General features: G+C 37.6%; 1 protein-coding gene across 1 annotated transcript in view; it reads left to right on the forward strand.

Moving 5' to 3' along the window:
* The first annotated feature begins 2,104 nt into the window (after positions 1–2,104).
* Positions 2,105–19,335, forward strand: part of LOC145662197 (uncharacterized) — a 47,819-nt gene continuing 30,588 nt past the window's right edge. Inside the window, exons 1-4 of the mRNA XM_081727531.1 lie at positions 2,105–2,295; positions 10,287–10,448; positions 14,682–14,844; positions 17,035–17,156. Coding sequence (XP_081583657.1) covers positions 2,262–2,295; positions 10,287–10,448; positions 14,682–14,844; positions 17,035–17,156 — 481 coding nt within the window. The 5' untranslated portion in view covers positions 2,105–2,261. The remainder of the gene's footprint in view (positions 2,296–10,286; positions 10,449–14,681; positions 14,845–17,034; positions 17,157–19,335) is intronic.

The following is a 19,335-nucleotide window of genomic DNA, read 5'->3' on the forward strand; positions in this document are numbered from 1 at the left end:
TCTTTAGGGGCCCAAAGATGTGAAAGTCACAAGGTGAAAGGTCAGGGCTGAGGACGAGTGTCGCAACATTTCCCACTTGAATCGTTGAAACAAATCCTGCACTTGCTTTGCAACGTGTGGACGCGTGTTGTCATGCAACACAATGACTCCAGCGGTCAATAAACCAGGCCTTCTGTTTTTGATGGCTCTCCGTAACTGTGTCAAGGTCTGACAGTAGCGTGTGGCGTTGATGGACTGTCCCGGTTCCTTGAAGTAGAGCAATAATAGTCCATGGCAATCAAAGAACACAGACACCATAACTTTCCCCGCAGACGGTTGCGTCTTGAACTTTTTGAGTCGTGGAGATGAGGGGTGTTTCCACTGCATACTGGAAGACTTTGAACTCAGTTCAAAATGATGGCACCAAGATTCATCCTCAGCAACAATGCGCAGCAAGAAGTCGTTACCTTCCAAATGGTAACGTGATAAACGTTCAATGTCGCAATCCATACGCTCCAACTTTTGGTCTTCCGTCAACACCCTGGGGATCCACTGCGCGCACACGTTATGATACCCCAGATCTTTCACAATTTTCTGAGCAGTACCATAACTCACGATTAACCCGTTTGCTATGGATTAAATACTAATGCATCTATTCGCAGCTATAGCCGCATTCATCTTTTCACGTGTATCTTCTGTGGCAACAACATGGGCTTGACCAGGACGGGGATAATCAGTGGTTTGTTCACGACCCTTGTGAAACATTCTGGCCCAGTCCACTACTGTTGTTTTAGAGACGCATGTATCACCATACACGTCCTTCATACGCCGGAACCTTTCAGCTGGTTGACAACCTTCGGCACTCAGAAACTGGATTACAGCACGCTGGTCCTGTTTGGACTGATTGGGGATCTTGAACTCCATCTTTTACTCGATATATCTGCAAAACGGAAACACGTATCAACAACATTCCTACACCCAACACACAGGGACATTAGCCATTACACACTATTAAACAAACAATATCCTCCTACATACTATACCAATAATCATGGAACGAACGGGTATCAGTTGATCGCCCCTTATATGACGATGTTTCGTCTCCAGATCACTCTGGGTTATGGGTTTGTTCGGGTCAGCGGGTCTTGTGAGTCATGGTGTGGTGTTTGACTGCCTCTGAGTCTATCGGAAAGTTTGTGACCCATTTCATCACTATCATCGCCAAATTATCAAGGAAAATCTTCCCTCCAAAGAAGTGATCAAAATACCGCAAGAGATAGTAGTTAGTTGACGAGACATCAGATTAATAAAGGTTTCATATTGTAGCTCATGGAGACCTTCCGCTGTCATTTGTACGACGTATTGGCGCAGAACATAACACCAATGCTCACCGACCGACAGTTGAACATACCTCACTTGTCTACAATGGCACGAACACTTTTCCGAGGGATTCTTCAAAGATGTCCCTGAGGAGCTTGTCCGAACATGACGATGGTCGATAGGCCACGGAGTTCATTTTGCAATGCTGTCACCGGAACGAAATTTGTTAAGTCAATAGTGGACGCGTTCATTCATCATTTCTGGTTCGAATGAAATGTTAATGTTTCTTTGCAGTTTGCTGTGGAGAAAGTCCGATTTTGTAAAGGAAGATTAATCGTAGATATTCGTTTTTTAGAGAAAATCAGAATACCACTTACCAGTGGCGTATTTACGATTTTGTTTCGGGGGGGGGGGCTTTGCCGGAAAATATGAAAATTCTGCAAGATATTTCGTATACTTTACTATGGTAAATAAGATTTCGGGGGCTTAAGCCCGGAAGCCCCCCTAAATACGCCACTGCCACTTACCATTTAAAAGTCTTCTTGCAATCGTACGCAGGGAATTATAATGTTTTAACTTGATGAAAGAACTCAATAGGCCAAAAAACATTTGCGTTTATTTAAATTAATTTCTCCCATGGTTAAATACAAGGCTTCTCAAACAGATGTGGATGACCAGATTATTATTATTATTATTATTATTATTATTATTATTATTATTATTATTATTATTATTATTATTAAAGTATAGGCCTACAATGTTATGTCTGATTTAGAGTAGTGAGTTTCTAATTATTTGTGATATAAACAATGAAACTAATTTAGTTCGTTGCTAACGTGCAATCGTAGTTAAAAGAAGTAAAAATGAAATATTAAGTTACTTTAATTGAAAGAGAAGAAATAAATATACATACTTTTCAATTTAAGCCGAATACGTAACGCATATATATATATATAAACAAAATGGCGGACATGGAAAGAGCAATTGAACACACAGGTGAGCTTTGAATTTGGTTTGTTTTTAAGAATATTCAATCCAAAGTAAATTAATTTGACATTAGAGTAAAAGTAAACATAATACATAGGGTATATAAGTTGTTTCCAATATACTTATTAGTTCTACTACAGTAAAACTTCTTAAATTGGCTGTCTTTTCACCTTGCCAACCGTTTTATATGGACGCATATTTTGGAACTGTGCAGTGGCATTATTGTTAAGTTTACCACTTCTATAAGTTGGACAATTTCAACGGGTTTAGGCAAGAGCGCCCATGTTGTGGTTTCCAAAGGGGGCAAGTATAAGCGACATTCCAAATATAGTTTCAAATTTTGCTGGTTTTCGATATTCCGAAGTTCTTTAATGTCCAAATATTCACCACAAACTCATAGTCGTACCGACATAAACAAAAACGAATATAGAGCAGAAAACCAATTTACACAAAAGTCAAAAGAAGCTCTGTGAAGGTATTCGAAAACCGAGTTCGGTCTGTGCAGTCGCGGTGTGCACATCGCTCGTCTGCTGTGTGCTTGTAAGCTGTGTGCAGTTGCGAACGCTTCGTTTTTGTTCCTCGTGTTTTGCACATTTGTGTGTGGTATTGGACTGTGAACGTCTTTATTACGACCCAGTGCTATTCTTTTGGTCTTTTGATAACGGTTTTGCGACATGGTTAGTTTACGAGTGAATACTATACGAATTAATTTTTGTCCTGTCAGTAATCGTCCCACGTCGATTAAACTCCATGAGTGGATTGCTTCAACCTTCAAATTATCCCCGGACCAGGTTATCCCAATAGAAATGGACTTCAACAGGAAAATATTGTATATTAAACTCTTAAACCAGATTACTTATGAGCAAATACTACGTGATTCACAAGGTAAAGTTGTGTACAAAGATGATGACAGTGAATTTGTTCTGGACCTTGATTCTGCTAGTAATATGTCGCAATTAGTTAAACTACTCGTATGTCCTTGTGAACGTGATAATGCTAAAATCATCAGTGTGCTTTCTAAGTACGGCGAGGTGCAACATATTGAAGACGAATACTATGATGCAGGTCACATTTATAAAACTCGTACTGGCAGGAAGTTGATACGCATGAACATTAAGCATTCCATACCTTCCTATGTGACAATCGCAGGTTTACGATTGTGGGTCACATATAATGGTCAAATCAAGACATGCAGTTTCTGTGATAGTCCTCTACATTTTTTCCAAGATTGTGATAAGCGTCGCTCTAGTACCCTTCCCCTATCCTCTCGTACCGTACTCCGATCTTCCCCTTTGTCACGCCCTGCTCCTGTTAATCTTCCTTCCGCAACGCCCACACCAGAATTACTTAATTTCAACACCTTCCCACTTTTGACCTCGCCTCGTGACATTCCTGCTGTCAAATAGCCCGACCCTCCCGTGCACCTTCCTTGTGATTCCATGATGCATACAGCTCCGTCGACTTCTGATACTATGGATTCTGCCAACGGCACATTGAATATTGAAGAGGCCCCTCCCATTAGTGATGACCGTATTGTTGAGCCTCCACAGGAACCTGATACAGGTTTATGTCCACTTTCTGACCAACGTGTTCTCAACAGTGATGAAGTTCCCTCTGTGCACCGCCACTCTGATGTGACAACTATCACCTCTCTGTCCCCTTCTGGTGCCCCACCTAGTGTCAACGCCCCACCTACTAGTGATAGTGTTTTGCCCAGTGATGTGGTTGTTTCTACTGTCAGTAACCTTAGTGCAAGTGAAAATGTGTTTTTGTCCCAAACCCGGCGCAAGAAAAAGAAAACTGGAAGTGGTGACAGTGATTTTTCTTTGAAGTTAATAAAGTCTCAAGATAGTTATATTGTAGAGTACGCTCGTACCCGTTCAAAGTCTTGTCCTAGGAAAGGGATTGACAGTGCATCGGACCTTTCGTAATATCCCTTCTCTCTCTAATGTCCTCTTCTTTCTCCTTTCTACATTTTTTTCTTTGGTGCATCCAAATGTATAGTTTTCGTATCGCCACTCTAAACTTAAACGGTTTAAGTTCCTTGGTTAAGCAACATGCTTTGAGTGCTTTCATCCATAAAGCAGAGATAGATATCCTCTTCACACAGGAAGTGGCTTTGCCTGAATTTTCCAACCTATTTACTCACTCCTGGTGCTCTAATTTTAATCCCCAAGGCTTAGGAACTGCAATTATATATAGAAGTGATATAGACTTTATTGAACATCCTACTCCTCTAACTGATAGACTTACTGTGGGCCAACTACGGACTATACAGTTATGTAACAGTTATGCTCCTGCTGGGAACTCTCAAACTAGGGCACGGAACAATTTCTTCGAAACTGATCTCATGCAGGCGTTATATAATGAGTCCAACCCCTGTATCCTCGCTGGAGACTTCAATGCAGTACTTTCAGAGATAGATGCCCAGCCTCATTACCCCTTCTCACCTTCCCTCCACAAAGTGATTGAAACATATGACCTCGTCGATGTGTGGCGTTTCTATTTTCCCAGCGTTCCGGGTCATACTTTTTGGACATCGCATTCATCCTCGAGACTCGATCAAATTTACGTCAGCCGCATCTTATTGCCTTACGTCAAGGACATCAAAATTGAACCTGTGATTTTTAGTGATCATTATTGTGTCGTTATGACTATCAATTTACCCGTAACAAAATTCCTTAAAAGTAATTCATTGTGGTATTTTAATACGTCGATCCTCGCTGAAGCGGACTACCAATCTGTCATCCGTGCTGAGTGGGCATCCTTAATGGAGGAGAAACGCAGCTATAAAGGTACTCTTATGAACTTTTGGGAGAAACGTGTAAAACCTGTGTTTCGTTTTGTTAGTAAACAATACAGTATTCATCGTCATCAGGCCTTCTGTGAACAGTATGCATATTATTCTAAGCTTTTACGGAACTATGTGAAGGCGCAGGCTCAAGGACAATCTGTTCGGCCTCAAATTCATCAAATCAAGGCTTTTCTTCTCTCTATGCATCGCCGACGTATGTACGGCCATATTGTTCGTAGCAAGATTCCTTCGACTGATTCCACAGAATCTGTTAGTACTGTCCACGTACAGCGAGAACGTAGTAGAGGTAAACAACAGCTGATTTCGCATCTTAAAGACCCCGATGGACATTTATATGAGGGACCTCATGTGACTGCATATCTTATAGAACATTTTAAACATCTCTATGCCACGCCTTCTCTGTATGTCAGTGATGATACTCTTTTTGAACACATACCAGCTACTTTAACCGATGGTGACAGCGAGCGTCTTAGCCAGCCCCTCACGGTAGACGAGGTCATGACCTCCATTAAACTTGGTAAGCGAGGCAAATCCACTGGTGTCGACTCCTTGCCCGTGGAATTCTATGTCACTTTTATTGACATTCTTGCTCCCTTTCTCACTGACCTTTTTAACGAGTATCGTGATAGTTGCATTTTAGGAACCTCCTTACGAACGGGTATCACTGTGTTGGTTCCCAAACATGCAAACGCCCATGACGTTGATGCCCTTCGACCTCTCAGCTTACTGTGTACGGACCTCAAAATTTTGACCCGTTGCCTCACTCTGCGAATGAAAACATACATTGAAGATCTCTTAAGCCCCTGTCAATATGGCCATGGACAGACTCGCCGTATGTATGAAGCGCTATCCAATCTTCGAGATTTTATAGCATATTATGAGTGTAGAACTGATCATACAGTGGCTATTCTTTCAACGGATTACTCTAAGGCTTTTGATAGAATTCAGCATCAATATTTGTTTAATGTGTTAACTCGCTTTGGCTTTGGTGACAAATTTACCTCTATGATTAAAGGTGTCTATTCTCAGAGAATCACTAAGATGAAGATTAATGGTGGCTTAAGTGTAGCGATTCCTTTTAATAACGGAATCCTTCAAGGCGATAGCATGTCCAGTATTTTATTTAGTTTATCTCTGGCTCCTTTGTTATTTTCTGTTCAATCTCTTTTACCAGGGGTCCCTGTATATAATACTAAAATTGTTGCACAAAGCTATGTCGACGACACACATTACTTCGTGAACAGCCCTGTAGAAATTCAACATATTCTGTATTTACTAACCAAGTATCAAAGAATATCTGGTGCAAAATTAAATGACAGTAAAACGAAAATTATGTGTTTAAATGACAATTGTACTCAAGAGTATGGGGTTTATTTTGCGGTTGTCGACTCTCTTAAAATACTAGGAATTGAATGGTTTCCTAATACCACACGTACCATTACTACTAACTTTGCCCACGTTGGTGCAAAAATTAAAAATATTCTTTATTTTCATAAACATCGTCATTTTAGTTTATTAGGCAGAATGTTGTTTCTTAAACAGACTGGATATAGCGTACTCTGGCACCTCGCCCAGATTTATCCCCTCCCCCACGATATCGCCCGCTCCTTACATAGTTCTGTGTTGTTTTTCCTTTGGCACGGCAAATTATTACGTGTTTCTTCTACTCAGTTACGTTTGCTTCCCAAGGACGGGGGCATTGGCTTTCTAGATGTAAACATTCAAGCCAAAGCTCTCTTGTTACATCGTAGCTGTCAGATCGCGTGTTCTACTCACAGCACTGTCTCTGCAGCGGTGTTTGCAGCGTGTTTTGCCTGTATTGACCTTGAGGGACCTATCAATGCCTTCCCGTGGAGTTGGAAATATCCTCACCTGAAAGACGTGAGAAAATTTGGGTTTTTACTGTGGTCAATGTTTTTGAGTTCGTGTCCCTGTCGTTCAAGGTTACTGAAAATTATAAAACGTGTGTACCGAGTAGAGAATAGAAACAAGTTACTGAGATACGTTCGGTGAATCAGTTAACTTAAAAGAAAAAAGAAGTGGTCTAAAGCGCTTGCGTGTAGATCACTCATAAAGATTAGTTCGAGTCCCACCAAAGTAAGATTTTCTTTTACCTATTCTCAAAGTTTCTCTTTGTGTTTCTACCGGATTCGATTAAATACAATTTCGGATAGAGACCACGTAGAATTCATTTATTGACTAAGCCAGAAATTCTAATAAAGATACGATTGTGATATTATTATTATTATTTAAAGTACGAAGTTTAAAATGAGGCGATGCAGCGTTTACATAAACTAAATGTTAATTTACTTGATAATATTCACTAGTCCACTATACATTAGCGAGATTTTGCTTTGGGAAATGAAGTGTATACAACATTGAATAGTAAAAATATTAAAACAAAAATATATTATTAAAAATATTGATTAAGTACAATTACTTAATTAGTTAAACATGCCCCTTTCAGTAAGAACTATATATAGAGAGGATTTACTTTAAAGTGCAATCCACACGAATATTCGGGCTTTAATCCGACTAGTAATCGGTAATTTACACGATAATATCTACTTCATTAGTTCTATAATTCTTTATGCTTTTACGTGTTATAATTCTCTTTAAGTTATGATGTTGCTATTTGAAAACGTGGAACGAGAAATAAATGTAATATTCTACTTGTTAAAAAAAACTTTTCAAACAGTGATGATTTCAGGGGGTGACCTGAGGGATGATTTGATACCCTGTCAACCTAAAAAAATTTCCCCTTCGGGACAATTCATGCTCAAAGTAGACTAACAGTGTTTTAATTATTTTCCGTCCTTCATATATTGACAATCCTCCGGGGAGAATCTTCTGAAATCACTAATGGTTATAAATAGTTTTTCATTACAAAACAAAGGATAATAATCAAATATTGAACATACTTAATATTTTGTTTTCAGCTATAGATTTTAGATTTTCAATTCATATAATGTTCCGTTCTAATCGAATCTGAAAAAAACTATTTGCCAAAGACTTATTCAAAGAAATGTTCCCAGTCCTCTGATGAAAATACTAATACACTTTTCAAAAATACTTCCTACTGGGTTTGAACACATAAACTTCCGATTGACAGACTATTGACCCAAACCGTTCAACCATTTCGAATACCTTCACAGAGCTTCTTTTGACTTTTGTGTAAATTGGTTTTCTGCTCCATATTCGTTTTTGTTTATGTCGGTACGATTATGAGTTTGTGGTGAATATTTGGACGTTAAAGGTCTTCCATTGTGTAAAAGTCTTTTTCGTACAAATTACATTCGATTTTACGTCCTCATAACTTCTATACAATAGGTTGAATCTGTGAAATGGTTGGGGTTGGAGTGATCGTAAATGATTTCTTAGTTAGGAGTCTGAATATGCAAACCCGCTTAACCTGGGGATTTACTTATGTGAAATTTGGTACGTGAAGACGAAGAGGTTAGCTGAAGATCGTGGAGCATAGAAGCTTCTCAGTTGGAGCAAGTGAGCTGCCAATAATGGCAGAATTCCTATGATCATAACAATGATGATGATTAACATTAAACATTCCCTCCGCCAAAGATTGCAAAAAAAAAGTTTTTTTTTTTTTTTTTTTTTTTTTATAAATGATGCAGATATTAAATATTACGTTTGTGGAAAATAATTTGGAGGAGGATAAGGACAATACAAGTTCTGGGTTGTTTTATTTTAGATTTCCAAACTGTGCTATCACAAATATCGGAAGTATTATACAATAGAACGGTTATATGCGACCGTTTGTCGACGGTTAACAGAGCAAAATTGTTAAGGCAAAAGTATGAAATAGACTTCTAGGATGCCAAATGATATAATTCCAAAATATATATATATATATATATATATATATATATATATATATATATATATATATATATATATATATATATATATATATATATATATATATATATATATATATATACTTTTTCAGGAGAGAACTTTCAACCTCAATATCTCATGTAATTCGCACCAAGGGAATATTATTCGGTATCGGCATTGGAAAATAAACTCCATAATTATGTTTTTGGTTGTAAAGTCTATTTAAGTCTAAATTTCAAATTTCTAGCTTAAACAATTTGACCTTGGCATTGATCAGCCGGCAGCTGGTTAGGGTTTATATCTATATCTATATCTATATCTATATCTATCTATGCATATATATATATATATAGCGTTGAGAGAGTGCTAGAGAATGCAATCCAATTACCAAAGTTATGAGATAAACAGATAAAATGTTGTACACTACGCTTAAGTTCATGAAAAAATTAACGCTATTTCTTACATTATAAGGTTTATTTAAAATATGTAGATAGACAAATTTGATATTTAATAATCATTCTGGAGTAGTGAGGACAAAAAACATATCGAATAAAATCAGAGCGCCCGCAAAGTGTGAACTAAGCAAGGATGAAAAACATCGAGTACAATCGGAGCGCCCGCCAAGTATGAAGTACTTGATGTAAGTCGATTTCTCTAAGCGGTTGCTGAGTTCCTTGAAATTCCAAGATCGGATTGCTAAGAAATCATACCGTAATCTATGCCTTTCACGTGCCAATGATTTAAGCTTTCATAATGGCCTTCTCCCGCCACATATTTTCACTTTTAGCTACTTCTTCCAGTACATCATTAAGTCCTTTTTCAGTCTCTCTGCAGCACTCCTGGTCACAGCCTTCATTTATAAAGTTAATGCCGTAATTCTTGCTCATTTGACGATGAATTGTGGCTGTATTGTGAGTTTCTGACTGCAGAAGCCGATTCACGTAGTTCACAATTGGCTGGCGCTTCGATTGTTCCCGATACGTTTGCACTCTTATACTTCACAATAATGGAATGACAAAGTCTGTGTATCAGAATGGCGTTTAGGTGACGTCCAATGAATAGCTTTGTTTTATCCTAGTTCCGTCGTTTCACTTGGCTCTCCTCTGGTGGCTTAACAGAGCTTACAAAAATAGCTGGCTTAGTTGTTAGTTATTAATAACTACAATATTGTGTAATGTTGCACTCAAGATGTATATGGAATTTTGTTCATTATTAAAATTTCATTCATTACTCATGTCCTTACAGGGCTTCACTGCGAGAAATTTAACCAGGCTTTATTTCGTCTATACGTATATTTGATTATGACTTTTATACATTTTTCTTTTCGAAGGACATGGCCTGTTTCATAAATACTTGCTGTGTATCTGCCGCTTGTGTTACATGTGTCAAGCCACTGCAATGATTTCTGTTGAAGTAACCCTTTTGTCTGGATTATGTGACCTTACTCTCAACACGAAGGATATTGTCTCAATGAGAGGGGCATTTGCTGTAGGTAAGGCAGTAATATCTTTGCAGTTTCAACTTATAACAATATATTTGCTAGTTTGCTTTATAGGAAACTAGCTGAAATACCCATTCTTCGCAGGGGTCAGATAAAATATCCATGTAAACAAATTGAACAACAAAAGGAAAAAATATCGGTCATTTTCTACTACTTTTACATATCCTGGTAAACTTTCCCTGAGACCCTGGTTCGAATCTTAAAAAAAAAACGCCTCTGACCCCAACCGATGGAGGCTGTATTTGGAAGTCAACCTGTGGGAGTATCACCATTCATCTCAGTGACTGCGAAAACTATGGATTTTACACTAATATCGGTCATTTGGATTATTTTCACATGAGAGTATGGAGTTGTCACTAATATCGGCAATTTTCTACTATTTTTATATGTTCCGGTAAACACCCCCTGAGACCCTCCTGGTTAGAATTTTGAAAAGAAAGAAAAACGCTTCGTCTTGGTCTGAGGCCTGGACCAAGGTACCCATGACCAAAATTTGGTAACTCTCGGTCCACTCGTCTGGTCCCCAGGCCGCACACAGACAGACAGACAAACAAACTCTTGCAGTATGGAAAATGAAGAACAGACCATAAGCTCAAAAATTATTTTTTTCCAAGGTCAATCAAGCCTCTGTTATGTGAAGGGTTAGAGATATGTACGGAACGAGATAGGTCACGAATCTCGTCGTCTCGAAAACGAAACAAGGCCTGCTTTGTGAAATTGGAGACCAGTTACCCACAAACACCACCTGAAACTTCATTCCAGAAAGAGTTTTAATGAACATGTAATAAGAGCCTCATTATCGTCGCAGTGAGCAACCTTCCATTACCGTACCTACTAATGAAGGAGTATCTGCTCCAGCGCCTTCCAGTACTGATACATCAACTACTACAACTTCTGCGGCAGCTATTAAATCACATACAAAACTAGGGCCAATTAGGTAGTGTTATCTGAGCACTAATAGAGCTGATAAAGATGAAGGGTTTACCGGTAGATTCTACTCTAAATACAAACATGGGATTTTTCTTTGGATGATTGGTACCGTAGTAGTGGGGCGGCATTGAATACTTTGGAGAAAGGAACTTGAATAACTTGTTAGGACAGCTGAATTTTCGCATTAAACTTTTTCAGATTGTATGTTGTTCTTTTAACTACAAAACCCATCTACATTTATTTATTTACATTCGCAATTTGCTAAAATAAAAATAAAAATGGTGTGTTCGAAGTCACTCCCAAGATGGGGTGACTGAACATTGAACTTTACATGATGGTGTATGGGTCTGTATAAGACTTCTGTTGAAAGAGACCCCACCATGTGGAAGAGATTGAACAGCCCTGCACACAGATATTGATTTTGTTGTCTTAGGACATAAACCGACGAGATATAAAAATACATTCTTTTTAAATTTGACTCTGTGCACCTGTCTCATAAGTAGAAACAATCTTCAGCTCATGGTCTTTCATCTGATGTAAAAAAAAAAAAAAAAAAAAAAAAAAAAACATTCTACTTTACTTTAAAGTTGTGTTATTGCCCTCCAAAGTTAAAAAAGCAATTTTATCAATGTAGGATTTATTCAAATCAAAATGAGGCCTACCATGAATACCGTTCAAATCACTTATACAGCTAAGTAAATAAAGACATTGGAACCACAAGGACATATTGACAAACAAAATATGATATCGTAAGTTCCTACATTGAATAGTGTGTTCAGTAACACCCAAAATAAAAGTAATGAACTTGGGTGCACAAAACAATAGTTTTCCATATACGTAGTAACATACAACAAACAGATAACATTCAAATGTGAGCAATAGGAATCAGGAGTGTCTTAGACATTGTATCCATGGAAGAAACGCCGAATCTGCTCTATCCCGACGGTCATACTCAGGCTGTAGCAATAGTTTCTCAACATCGTCAATGTTAATAGATGAAATGTCATTGTTTAATGGCCAGACAAACCAAGAACTGTCCTTCTGATTTTGACTGTCGTGAACACTTCCAATACTCAACAACACGTGTATGTAGGTCTTCAGCGAAGTCCTCGCGAGGATAATCAGTTCTTTAAGTACTCCATCACGGTTGAGTGAGTGGATACCAGTATCTGCAAATCCAGCTTTCAAATTTCCTTCTACTTTTGTATGTATTTCATTCCAGAGCTCCTTTAGCATCAATGGGAACCTTGCCTTATCCAAACTCTTTACCTGCTTGGTTATCTTCCATTTCGTTAGGAGCAAAGAAACAGTAGTGTTCAAAGTCTCCCCCACATATAGGAGAAATGGAAATTTGTTTGACATTTTTTTTTTACCTTAACACAAAAAGCTGTTTGAAAATTACTACTTACATTCTGAATGTAGACACAATTTCCTATTATTAGCAACGATACGCAGGTTTTCAGCTTATTTTATCTGTGTAGTATATACAGATTTTCCCGTAAAAAATTTCACGCATTTTCTTTTCCAAATTCATATTTATTTGCTTAACAGTAATGCATTCAAATACTGAGAACGGGCATTTTTCTTAATTGTGCTAAACTCAAAATGCACCAGTAATTTTTTATTTACTTGTAACATGTTAATCTGTGTCAAATACTGAACCTCGAGAATTTCCTCCATTTTTGTTCAAAGTCACACCATTGGTCAATGTCACCCCTCACTACGGTAGCTGGAACGTGCACTTTGATCACGATATTATATATGACGGTAAACGACTTGAGGACGATGATAAAATGAAATGAAATCTTTGAGTTTTACGTCCCACGGTTATGTCGGTTAGGCTAAAGGAGACGGTGATGATGAGTAATGAATGAAATGATGGAATGAAGAAAGTGGGAGGAAACGGGAGAACCCCGAGGAAACCCACGCACACGGTGTTTGTCCACCACAAAATTTAACTTGGCGGGGCCTGGGATCGAACCCGGGACCCCAGCACCAGAGGTGAACGCTCTAAGGACGATGATAGTTTCAAATGATTTAAAGGTACTCAAGGGTTGTGGGAGTTGCTAGAAACAGCCACATGATTATACCGAGAAGGACTACGATACATGTGCAGACATACTTAAAATAACTCATGCACTGTATCAGAATCACTACCCAAGACAAAATAGAGTTAAATCTTCGCCCAGTAACAAATATCGAAACATCATCAAACCTATCTGGCTTGAACTAAAGGAAAGCACACACGAAGCAAGGAGAAAATATGTTGAAGGCATCAAGGGCAAGAGTGAAACAGCAATTTTGAAGTATATGCTACTTTAAAGGATTTTATCTGGGTGAATAATGCCAGTAAGTTTGTTGATTGGCTTTTGGTGATTGCTGGCGAGAAATTGGCCGGAACCGATCATTTTAAGACGGAAAGGTAAGTACCACGGATATGATTGCTGCAAGCTTATCTAATTTCATTGTGTGTGATACTAAAAGCATAGATTACTTAAGTTTATTAACTTACTGCTGATGAGGTTCTGGAAGACGTATAAAAATAGTGATTCGGCCAATGATATCATTAATAAGCTCCCCTTTGAGAATTATATTCTGAGATTCAATTCTACGATCCAGGAACTCGCCTTGACGAAAATTAAGCAAAGGTGATAGAGGAATTAATAGACTTGATGAAGCTTATAGAAAGCATGATATTGCGTATAGGAACTTCAAGGAATTAAATGCTAGGCACAGTGCAGATAACTAATTGAAACATAAAAGTTTGATCGTGTTGTTAGCAATGATACCAATATCAGCGAAAGACTAGAAGCATTAGGAGTTACTCCAGCTATGAGTACTAAAACAGAAATGGGTTGGGATGTATAAAAATATTTACAACAAAAATGTAGAAAACTTTGAAAGTGTTCTTACTTTCTTCCATTTTAGCTACATGACCTACTTTAGATCTGGCACCCACATTCTCAATGTCCTGCGCACGCTAGTGAATGTTATCAGAACGATTCACAATATAAGGATAAAACAGCAGCGAAGATCGGTAGTATATTATAGGATGAGCGAATAACAAATAGAAATAAATACACTTACATGTTTTTATGGGCTTGGTCATTTGTAATAAGGTGTTAAAGTTTTGACCGTCTCTGTATTGTGCATCACTGATTTAGTACGCCCCCTATTAGATGGTGTTTTGCCGTTATAGCAGCTATACAATAATATTACATTATTACTTTATAACTCTACTTGTTTACTGTATAAAACATGCTTTTCTTAATTTTTTGAATCTTTTTCCTCCAGGGTGCATGATGGGAGGATATCTATGTGGGTGTTTATCAGATGTTGTTGGCCGCCAAGTCCTTATTCCGTTTACGTTGCTTTTGATCTTTTGTGGAAATGTGTCAGCCTCTTTTTCTCAGATGTTCAGCATGATACTCACGAGTCTCTGGTTCCTGGGTATTGGGTGAGAAATTTTACATTATTATTAGCGTAGAAAACAAAAAAAGCCCCAATGTACTTCAATTATATCTATGGAAAGAGTGCTGTATATTATAATCCCATTACACGTTTGGGGCTACAGTACACTCGTTTTAGTCTGTGATAAATACAAAGAAAAAATAACGAATCTCTTTCCCAGGGAAACTTCCTAATCAAAAATTTTTCCATTACTATTATATTCTGTTCCTTTTAACACAAGCGCCCAAAAACTCTCTCTCCCCAAGTGTAGTGGCGAAACTCTTTATAAAAAGAAGTAGTACAATAGCATATACGATTGTATATTGTACAAAAGGATGAACAAACTCCTTTATTCTTTTAAAAAAATACAAATTACGTAAGCAAACTGAACTGTATGATGCCGTAAATTCCACTATTGCCCAGTATACTAGTAGGAACAGGCTAAACGCACAGCTTCCTCTGCTTCGTCGCTATGTTCGTGCCTGCTCGGTTTCATTCGGAGAGAACACTTCTCTCACCACCCACAATAGTAGATTAGATGACTTAGAGCTTGCTTGCATTAAGGATTTTTCCTTAGAAAATGCAGATTTTATAATAATATAAATGTTACTTAGGCACAAATTTGAGGGAACATGCTGTTGCGTCTGTTCTATAGTGAAGTCAAAGTTGACCATGAGCAATACGAGAACGAACATGGGCTAGAGAAAGGCCTCCAACTTTCTGATTGATAAATACGGTCCACACATCCATGCATCTCTCTGCGCATTTTCTTCTGGTCCACTCGATTTTCAGTGGGAACTCATGTGGTTTGGTTTGGACCCCAAGTTAAGCTATAGATTCATGTCTCATATAGCCTCTGTGCTCAACGGAGTGCTAAAGTCCAAACCAAAAAATTCATCAAGAAATCAAACAACAAATAATTTAAATTGTCTTTCTGTCTACGCAACGTTTTCTCTTTCTTAAAAGAAAAACACTATTGGGATCCTCTGTGGCTGAGGTAGAGCGCTCACATCTGGTGGTGTCCCTGGTTTATCTCAGCTTCGCCATGTGAGCTTTATAGTGGATAAACTCTTTGCGAGTGGATTCTCCCGGACTTTCATCATTTCACCATTATCACCAACCACATCATCGCCGTCTCTGTTAGCCTTGGTGGGTAATCGTGGGACGTTAAAATACACTATCACCGCTACTTCTAATTTGTTCGGCGGGGGTTTTCATTATCTTTCCTCTGAGGATTAGAATAACTGCTTGTATGTTTAATGTAATGTTTCAAATAAAACGAACATTTCAGAAGTAAACAAAGTGCAAATGTTAAAAACGGCAGTTTTAAAAGGAGATTGTCCCGGCAAGGGCCGGTCTTAGGCAATTTGCCGTCCCCTTTCCTCAAAAAACTCCAAATCTTAAAAGCCACGATTTTAAATATTTACCACATCATGCTCAACGAAGGAGATGGAAAGAGTACTCGCACTGAGAACGGCCTAGACTGCAAATGCAATCTCGTTGTGTCTACTTTTTCTTTAAATAATAATTATTATGTTAGTGAAAGATAGAGCAAACACACCTGCAGAGGAAAGACGGTAATCCTTTTTTATAGAATTCAATATCGAGCTTCAGTCTCAAGATACCAGTTTGTAATTCCAGTGCAACTAGATTTTTTATCTTTATTTCTTGATTTTTCTTCTACATCTGTTAGAATTTAAAAAAAAAAAAACTTATTTCCACCTTCGATAATAAGGAACTTGTTTGTGACAAAGACAAGATTAGTTTTCGTATGAAAATTATGATAACTAACCAAATGGAACAAGTATTCGGTACTGTTCGAGAATTGAGTTCTTCTATTTGACAACAATCAAGCAATTCATGCTGGGATTTATTTGACCATTTGCTTTAGCACTATCCATGTGACCTTAACCTAATGCGACCTAAACATGATTTATGAATGTAGTATTCAAATAGGTCAGCTTAATTTAACTACCATCATCATGAGGTCTGTTACCGAACAAGAAATATTTATTTTAAATAATATACAGTAGTTATAACAGATTTTGCCGTTCTTAGAAACTGCCTCCCGTGCAAATGCAAATGTTCCACACATGGTGAAGCCGGCCTTGATCCCGCCTAGAGCAGGCGTAGATTCTAGGTTCATTCGAACTATGAAGAATTTGCTTTGCTAGTGAAAATATAATTTATTTTTCAGCATCAGTGGCAACACTGTAGTGATAATGTTGTATATGACTGAATTTTTAACAAAGGAGAGAAGAGGATCAGCGCTGGTGTCGCTTGATTTAGCTTGGGCCTTGTGCTATTGTATTAGTGTTGGTAAGTTTACAAGAAAATGATTACGTCTTAACATTTAACAAAATAAAAATAATATTTTAGTTGTACGGTTGTTAACAATGCCGTACAAAATATTTAGGTACGGATAATATGGTACGATGAATACGATGATATACAAAATTTAGGCACATTTATGAGCTTTGAATGGTTTCATATACGTGGGTTGGATAAAAAGTAGTGGTTCTCAAGCAGTGATGCCAACCCTTGGGAAAATCCCATTTCGTCGGATTTTTTAGATTAATTTCTTGTAAAGAAGCAGAGGGAATTTTTATCAAAATTGGTAACATATATGGGATTTTTCACTATATGAAATCTACGCCAACGAAATTTTCTAGAGGCGAAAAACATACATAATGAGTCATTAAAAGCGTGAAATCAGTGTTTCAAATTTTAGTTTTTTTTTTTTTTTTTTTTTTGAAATCAGGAAAATTTATGCTACTGAGGAAGTGGTTTCGGATGCTCAAAAATTAACCCCCAAGAAACGAAAATTGTACTTTGGTATCTAAAGAAAGAAAATAATAAAATAGAGAACGAGTGAATGAAAGAAAGAAAGAAAGAAAATATCAAACAATAAACAAGCAACTTCCAAAACGTTCCATGCAAAATATATGAAGATCAAAGTTAATATCATTAGGCTCAGATCAGGTTATCACACCAAGGCGTGATAGACACTGCACTTCTGGCTAAAAAAATGTTTTCATTAAGGAGATATTATTTCACAAACTATTTGATATACACGGAACACCAAATACTTTTAGGATCATATTTTATTATTGTATATTATTATTATTATTATTATTATTATTATTATTATTATTATTATTATTACTATTATTATTATTATTATTATTATTATTATTATTATTATTATTATTATTATCTTGTAATTGTTATATCATGGGGAATTCAAAAGTGAAATGGGGCTTTCTGACTCTCAAGATGGGATTTTATAACTTTTTAGATTGGCACCACTGTTCTCACGTTAGAGAGCTGTCTCAGCACTAGGAACATTTCGTAGCTGATACGAGAATATGAGGCAATGAAATGTGTGGCTTTGTGTTATTCAGTCGAAAGCAGCGATGTCGTAAAATAGAAGAGGGAAGTGGATGCACCACAGCAATATGTTTTGGAAAGAACAACGTGTGTGGATCAAGATTAAAGTGGCATGTGAATGCGGTGCATAACAATATTATCGTTATCGTTATAACATCGTTATTAATATCTTCAGTGTCAGAAACTTCATTGACCCATTTGGTGGAAGTCCCACAATACCTATAGAATTATTGCCAGTATCTTGTTACCTTTTTTTTTTTTTTTTTTTGAGGCTCATTAATTGCGTTAATGAGAGGAATATAGACAGTTAATGTGAACTTCGAACTTACTGAACAAGCCTCGTAGAAACTCTCTCGCAACCATATACATATATGTTTGTCTATGTGTGTGTGTGTGGCTTCGATCAAATCGCCCAGGACTCCTTACGTGACGAAAAAGAAAATCGCTCGGCGTGCATTCTACAGGAAAGATTCAATAATTTTATCCACAATTCTGGTCCCGATGTTACGAGTGAAAATCGGGAATTTCCCGTTAAAGCTTATACATACCAAAACTGCCCAAGGAGACATTCAGTCGCGCGTCTAAATGTAAAGGAGCAGAACCCTTCTTGGTTGCTGCTCTGTGCCACCCACAAGCATAATTCGGGTGTGCCATTCCAAGCTGTGTAGTACGTCTGTATTGAAACGTGCTCCCTACCTTATTACCAAGGAGTAGTGGGTTGAGCATTAAGATTAATAAACTATGCGAAAATTATATATTTATATTAAAGTGTGATAACTTAGTACGCTGAAGCGCGCTCCCCAGCCTATTGCCAGTGTTTTGACGGGTTGAGCATTACTAACAGTGGATTGTTCGGTACATACACATGTTTCAATACTCTCTTGTATTTTTGTATATCGAGTGACAGTGTGCTGTTTGAGACATCCAAGGCAAAGTTCAAGAGGATTAAACGTGAGAGTGCATCCCGCATCAGCATGGACGAACGTGGACTTACGGAACCAGCCGCGGATCCCTATGATCATTCTTGACTCAATGCTAAGACAACGACGACCTGAAAGTGGATTGACCGGTCGAAGATTATAGTGAGTATCATAAACATATTTCAACA

The sequence above is a fragment of the Thermobia domestica genome, chromosome 10 (genome assembly GCF_964235325.1).
Source record: "Thermobia domestica chromosome 10, izTheDome1.hap1.1, whole genome shotgun sequence".
Taxonomy (NCBI): Eukaryota; Metazoa; Arthropoda; class Insecta; order Zygentoma; family Lepismatidae; genus Thermobia; species Thermobia domestica.